The sequence below is a fragment of the Salvelinus sp. IW2-2015 genome, linkage group LG17, assembly GCF_002910315.2.
Source record: "Salvelinus sp. IW2-2015 linkage group LG17, ASM291031v2, whole genome shotgun sequence".
Classification (NCBI taxonomy): domain Eukaryota; kingdom Metazoa; phylum Chordata; class Actinopteri; order Salmoniformes; family Salmonidae; genus Salvelinus; species Salvelinus sp. IW2-2015.
Genome location: NC_036857.1, coordinates 9786389 through 9792752, shown reverse-complemented (window position 1 = coordinate 9792752; position 6364 = coordinate 9786389). Strand labels below are relative to the sequence as shown.

General features: G+C 40.3%; 1 protein-coding gene across 3 annotated transcripts; it reads left to right on the top strand.

Moving 5' to 3' along the window:
* The first annotated feature begins 1815 nt into the window (after window positions 1–1815).
* On the top strand, window positions 1816–5769 carry LOC111976394 (CCHC-type zinc finger nucleic acid binding protein). 3 transcript variants are annotated; one of them, XM_024005199.2, is made up of 5 exons: window positions 1816–1921; window positions 3209–3331; window positions 3703–3768; window positions 4165–4363; window positions 4753–5769. In XM_024005199.2, exons 2-5 carry the CDS (start codon window positions 3211–3213, stop codon window positions 4868–4870), a joined length of 504 nt encoding a protein of 167 aa, XP_023860967.1. In that variant the 5' UTR covers window positions 1816–1921; window positions 3209–3210; the 3' UTR covers window positions 4871–5769. The 3 variants fall into 3 exon arrangements, with proteins under 3 accessions (XP_023860967.1, XP_023860968.1, XP_023860966.1); XM_024005200.2 differs by having other exon boundaries at window positions 1817–1926; window positions 3209–3325; XM_024005198.2 differs by having other exon boundaries at window positions 1818–1926.
* Window positions 5770–6364: the final 595 nt, after the last annotated feature.

Below are 6364 nucleotides of genomic sequence, written 5' to 3'. Positions count from 1 at the left end.
TGGTGAATCAGCATAAAATGCAGGCAATTATATTATTCAATAATTTTTGTAGACTATATGCTTATATTCAGTTGCAGAATGAGAAATCCATCAAAAGAATAGAAAGCACCCCATCATCTGGTAAAAAGAAGGCACTACCCATAGCCTAGTTCAGAGAGCATCTACAATTACGCTATCTTTTCAGGCCTGTCTATTAGATTTTTGACAAGAGATTTTAAAATCTTGGTTACTTGATATAGATAAAACCTGCTTGTTGACTTGAAATAGATAAAACCTGCATGGTGACTTGAAATATATAAAACCTGCAAATCATTTGAACTTAAATGTACTGCATCTATCTTATTTGAGACATGCTGTTCTCATCATGAAATATAGTCCTTTCTCATAGCAAAGAACAAGCTTAAAAGTGTTTGCTCTTAAATGGAGCAATAGGATCTTAGGGTCCTATCTTACCTTCAAACCTTCTACTCACCATGTGTTCAAGATCAGGTCCCCAGCCAATGGTCCCCTGAGGTAGATTACGACATCAAAGAGCCCAGAGTTCTATTGTGGAGAAAGATCAGAGCTTTGGTGATGTGGCTCTCCTCACCAGCACAGACCAGCAGCCTGCTCTCCTTAATGCTATGGGCACACATTGAATGTATGGGCAGATGACATCCTTATAAAAAAAGCTAAAATCATCCTAATTTTATAGTTGCATATCATATCCTCTCTCTCCTGTCAAATGCTCACKATTTTCTGATCATATATTTGATTTAATCTCCATTCCAGCAACTACCTAATTCATATCCTGACAGCAACAAATACCAGGAAATACCAACGCAAGCACTTTGTAAGCAGCCTAAGAGGAAGAGGGCAGGGCTTTATCACTGTACGATCTTAAGGTATCCCATTAGGATGCAGTCTAATCATCCATCCCAGTGCAACGTCAGCTACAGTGTTGGGAGGAAAACAGAAAACCATTATTTCAGGGGAAAGTGTCCAGTCACTGGTATTCACTAAACCAAAATGATGAAATTCAAGAGAATTTAGAGAATCTAGAGTTTTGAAAAACAATGTATTGAGGGTTTCAATATCCCACATCACCCTAATGAAATCAGCCTATCCCTTCCATGTTCATGACTGTGCAGGCCACCTTAAGATATGGATTATTGCATCTTTCCCACTTATTGATCTGACCATGCACTCAGAGCAGTGAGCTGAAATGCTTAGCCTCCATGATTCAGTGTAATGTCTGTCTCACTGAGCAGCACTGTGTTCAAATAGCCTATCTATGATGCAACCTCTGTGTGGAACGGGATGGGTCAGTTTGCATCCATTTATCCCATACAATAATATTCTTACACTTTATAGACCCTTTTACCTTATATCAAAATGATCCAAGGTCATTGGCTATGCTCAATACTGATTACCAAATAATTGTATTTGATTGATTACCTGCATGCCCACGAGAAGATTGGTGTCAGTCAACACTGATACATAATATGCATTTTAGCCTACATACAGCTCTTTTAATGTGATATTTGGAGGTGGAAAGCTATTAGAATATATCCATAGAGGAATGATAAGTTCTTAGGCTACATGATTGTATTAGGCTATAATTGTAGCAATTCTACGTGTAATATATGGCAAATTAAACATCAAAATATGACAATATGAGATCACCTTTGATTTGACAGCAGACAGCAGGAACTGGAAACTTGGGAGGCGGGACATAATTGCTGTCTTGTTAAGTGATTCGCCACTCCATGGAGGAAGTGTCCAAGTGCGCTCGTTTGCTATTGGTCCTGGAAAAAGACCATGCCCAAGTGCTGCGTTAGCTTTGACTGGATAGTGTGAATGATCACTAGAAACTCGTGTTCACACCGCATGTGGCGCAACGGAGAGAGGAGGCGTAAACAGCAGAGAATCTCGTAGCTAGGTAAGGTGAGTAATAAAAACATTTAATTAGAAAAGATCGTAGTATTTGTAATATGTTCGATCTTAGTTAAAGTATCAAACTTAGAGGCACCATAAAATAAATATCCGAAATCATGTGTTTTCATTGCGATAATGGCTCGCTGATGTTAGCTAACGGGTAGCATTAGCCTTTTCTAACGTTATTGGGTCGGTGGCCTAACTGCTACTTCGACTTTGTCGTTATGCGCGGGAAATTAGCCCTATTAAATTAGAATTTTTCCTCATTAAAATATGGCCGATTAATGCGTCTAGCAATATACTATTGAAACGAAGTATTTGTGAATGTGCTTGATAACTGCAATTTTTAGAACGTTGAATGGCTGCTGCGCGGCCTAGCAATGCCACATTCAAGAGGTGGTGTTTGCATTTTGCTACAGCTAGAAACTGCTGCAATCTCAACGTGACAAGGCCAGAAAGCCTCATGCACTGGTCATGTTTTTACCGAGGATAACTACAATTTTAATGGATCCGTATAGAAAGTACCTCGGTAGATCAAATTGTCAGGGAGAATAAGCCATATTTTGCAGTTAACCAGGTTTGTGTTTGCTAGGTAGCTAGCATTGCTAACGTTAATCAATTGGCCAGACGTGACATGTGTTTCATTAGCTACCGACGTTGGCTAGCTATCTACGCTAGCGTTGCAGGGTAACGTGTTAGGCCCTTTCATAGTTTATGCCCGCATGTCAGCTTGCTCAAGCAGACATGACCAAACCACCACGAAATGTAGCTTATTTCAGGTGGCATATGGATCATTATTTGACCTTTTAGAATAGTAGCCACGAGCTAACTTGATCCCATCCACTGGGCATAAACTGGTTGAATCAACGTTGTTTCCAAGTCATTTCAGCCTAAAAAAATTGTGATGACATTAAATCAACGTTAAACTACGTTTTTGTATTGTCATGCACAGGCGGGAATTGTATTTTACCACCCAACGTTTAACCTCCATCCAGTGACATGCATTTTTTTTGTTTAATTCACGTTAGTTGACAAAGTAAAAACAAAACTAGAAGTTGGAATGTCTGTAGGCAGGGCTGATAATCAAGCTAACAGCACATGGTTGATTGAGTTGGTCAGTCACTTGATTGGGTCGGAACAAGCCACGGATTGGCCCAACTTTTATTGGCCAATCGTACCTTTGACTCCACTGTTGAATGTATCATTTACCATACCCTTGGAATTCCTGCCGCTTTGTAAGTGACTTGCCAAAAGTGTGGTTTTAGTTAAGTATTTTCTGTTTTCTTTGCAGATATGGAGATGAGCAGCAGCAGTGAGTGCTTTCGATGTGGCCGTCCTGGGCATTGGATCAAGAACTGTCCTGAAGCTGGAAGTGGGGGGCGTGGCCGCGGCAGGGGCAGAGGAAGAGGAAAGGGTACTTTTCTTGGTTTTTGGGACACCTCACACATTCTACACCAAGCAGAGATGTATGAATGATTATCAGCAGCGGCCTTAAGTTTGCTGAGCACAAAGGCCTTCTCCTATGGGGGATAACCTCACTGTTGGTTCCTTTCAGGGTTTTCACATAGTCCTATCACTTCGTTACCACGGGGATATCAAAATGACAAAGCATGGTTGTCTTAGTCACAATCTGTTACGTGATTCTGTTGGTTTAGTTCACAATCGCATAGTTCACTTAGCTGACATGGCAGCAGAACGATACATGTTCCTCCTCGGAGTTAGGGTCGCCGGTATTTTCTTCACGGATGAGTATAAAGTAAACCTCGGTCACCTTTCTTCTTCTAGATCTGTTCTGCTATCGCTGTGGAGAGCAAGGTCACATTGCCAGGGACTGTGAACAGACCGAGGATGGTGAGAATACTTTTCTTTCCTTAATTGAATGCTAAGTACATGCCAATGGTTTTATGTCAACCCAACTCCCAGTTTTCTGAATGTTAAACTTGTCGTTCCAATGTGGACTTGTTCAGCTTTACAGTGAGCAATYGTTGCAGCCTTCTTGTGACTGTCACTATGTACTAGGTCCTACTGTTATTCAGGATCTGGGGACACATGGTATTTCAGAATGTTTATTACATGTTATAAACATTGTATAAAACAAATTCTTATTTGAATAATGGTATTTTGAAAGATATGTATTAATTATTGATAGCAATGCCGTTGTTAATTGCTTTGAAGTAGTTCTGACAAAATTCCATATTACATGTTAATTTAAAGAAAAAATCTTGTAACTTTTTTCTTTCTCCTCAGCCTGCTACAACTGCCACAGGAGTGGCCATATTTCCCGGGACTGCAAGGAGCCCAAAAAGGAGAGGGAGCAGTGCTGCTACAGCTGCGGCAAGGCTGGCCACGTGGCCCGTGACTGTGACCATGCCAACGAGCAGAAGTGCTATTCCTGCGGTGGCTTTGGTCACATCCAGAAACTTTGCGATAAAGTCAAATGTTACAGGTGAGTGGCCACTTAGTAAGAATATTTTTTGTAAAAATGTTTAATAAATACACATGGTAACGACTCATACTTGCATGTTTCCATGTACAGAGCAAACTTGACTAACAACCGCTGAAAGCACATACGCACAACGTGTTTCGACAAGTCTTCTCGAGGGTGACATGCAGCCTCTGGTACCCCCTTCTTTTGGGGACATAAATGGGTTTACTGTAGTCTTAAAAGCTTTCAAGTAGTTATGCAGTGTATCAAGATATATGTATGTTTGTGCTTTGTATATGGTCCTTCCGCTTTTTGTTTCCAGATTAGTTCCCGTCTCCGCCAAAACCATGTAAATGATAACTCTTACGCTTGGTCAACTGAAACCCTAATGTTTTCTCTCCTCTCTCTAGGTGTGGCGAGATTGGCCATGTTGCTGTGCAGTGCAGCAAAGCCAGTGAGGTGAACTGCTACAAATGCGGCAACACTGGCCACCTGGCGAAAGAGTGCACCATCGAAGCCACCGCATAATCAGTGCCCTTTGTTGCCCCTCCTATTTTTTTCTGATTGATGGTTGGTTGTATTATTTTTCTCTGAATCCTCTTCACTGGCCAAAGGTTGGCTGACAGAGGCTAGTCCCGGGCCAGTGAGCCTCTCAACATGTAATATGAAGAAAGGGGTGGGAAAAAAAATCTTTCTGCATTCAATACAAAAAATGTTTGTTTAGTTTGGTAGCGGTGTTATGTATAATGCTTTGTTAAAGAATCCCCCTTTCCAAGCCACTGGTGAACAGAGATGAATGAATGGGACTAAATATATGGGATAGAGAGGACCTCTGGGCTTGTGGAAAGCGAGTCTCAGTAAGAAGGGAGTAAAAAGAAACCTGAACTTCCATGTATGGTTATTTTTGGTTTGTTTTAGTGGGATAACATGAGTTGGCCAAGAGAGTATGACATGGGAAACAGTTCACAACATATGAGCTGTTTGCCTCTGGGCCCTACAAGCAGCTAAGTGCCGGGCGATAACAAACTGCATGTTATATCGATAAATGCCATTACATTTTGGAAGAATTTAAAGAATCTTCTGTTCTTTTATAAAAAGAAATCTGTTTACAATTTAAAGGAGTATCAGTAAATAGACCAAGGTAGACGTTTCCCCAAAAAATGATTTTGGAAACTTTTGCCTTGGAGGAACAATTAGCAACAAAAACAGTTGTCAGATCATCAGAATTAGCAGTTATTTCGGAATGGAGAATGTTTTCACAGAAATCAAATGTTATTTTTGTACAATATCACTTAGACTACTGTAAAAAAAAATCAATTTTGCTTGTACTCAGTTTTTAAGTCGGAAGGAAAACGCATCTGAAGTCGTAGAACATAGAAATGTAATTTTAAACTATCAATAAAGCGGGAGGAGCACGGGGAGGAAGATTCTTGTGGTTGCGTTTATTTCAATGCTTATTTCTTCTAGGTCTTGTATTGCTTTCTTGAATGTAGTTGTGTATATATTATGTTTTGGTCAGCAGTTCTGAGTTCTTTTATGTTGAACAACTTAAACAACCCTGCCCTAGAAATGTGTCATGTAACATTTTCTTTACAAATTGACAAACTCATTGATTGTGGGTGGCCATACATTGTCAGCAGTTATAGTACAGGACTAGGCAGGCTTTTCTTCCCAGAGAGAATATAGAACAGGTTGTGGCAAACTCCATAGGGAATCCTGTCATCTCTAACCCATAGCTCAGATTTCCATGTCAAATTACCCTTGGGTGGCACTTGCAGTGTAAATTTAGCCAAACTATATAAAGACCCACTTGTGCTTCAGCTCTCCGGTTGTCGATTTTGCAGTCGGTTTGGCCCTTATTTGGTCTCAGAAAATGGAAATAAATCAATTGAAAACATGGATTAAGTCAATTAATACACTTGTATTACTTTGGTGCAGTGCAGTGGACAAAATTCCTCAATCTATACTTCTAAAATGGCCAGTATCCTTGCTGCTGTTTTCCCCTGCATTTCTATTGCTCCA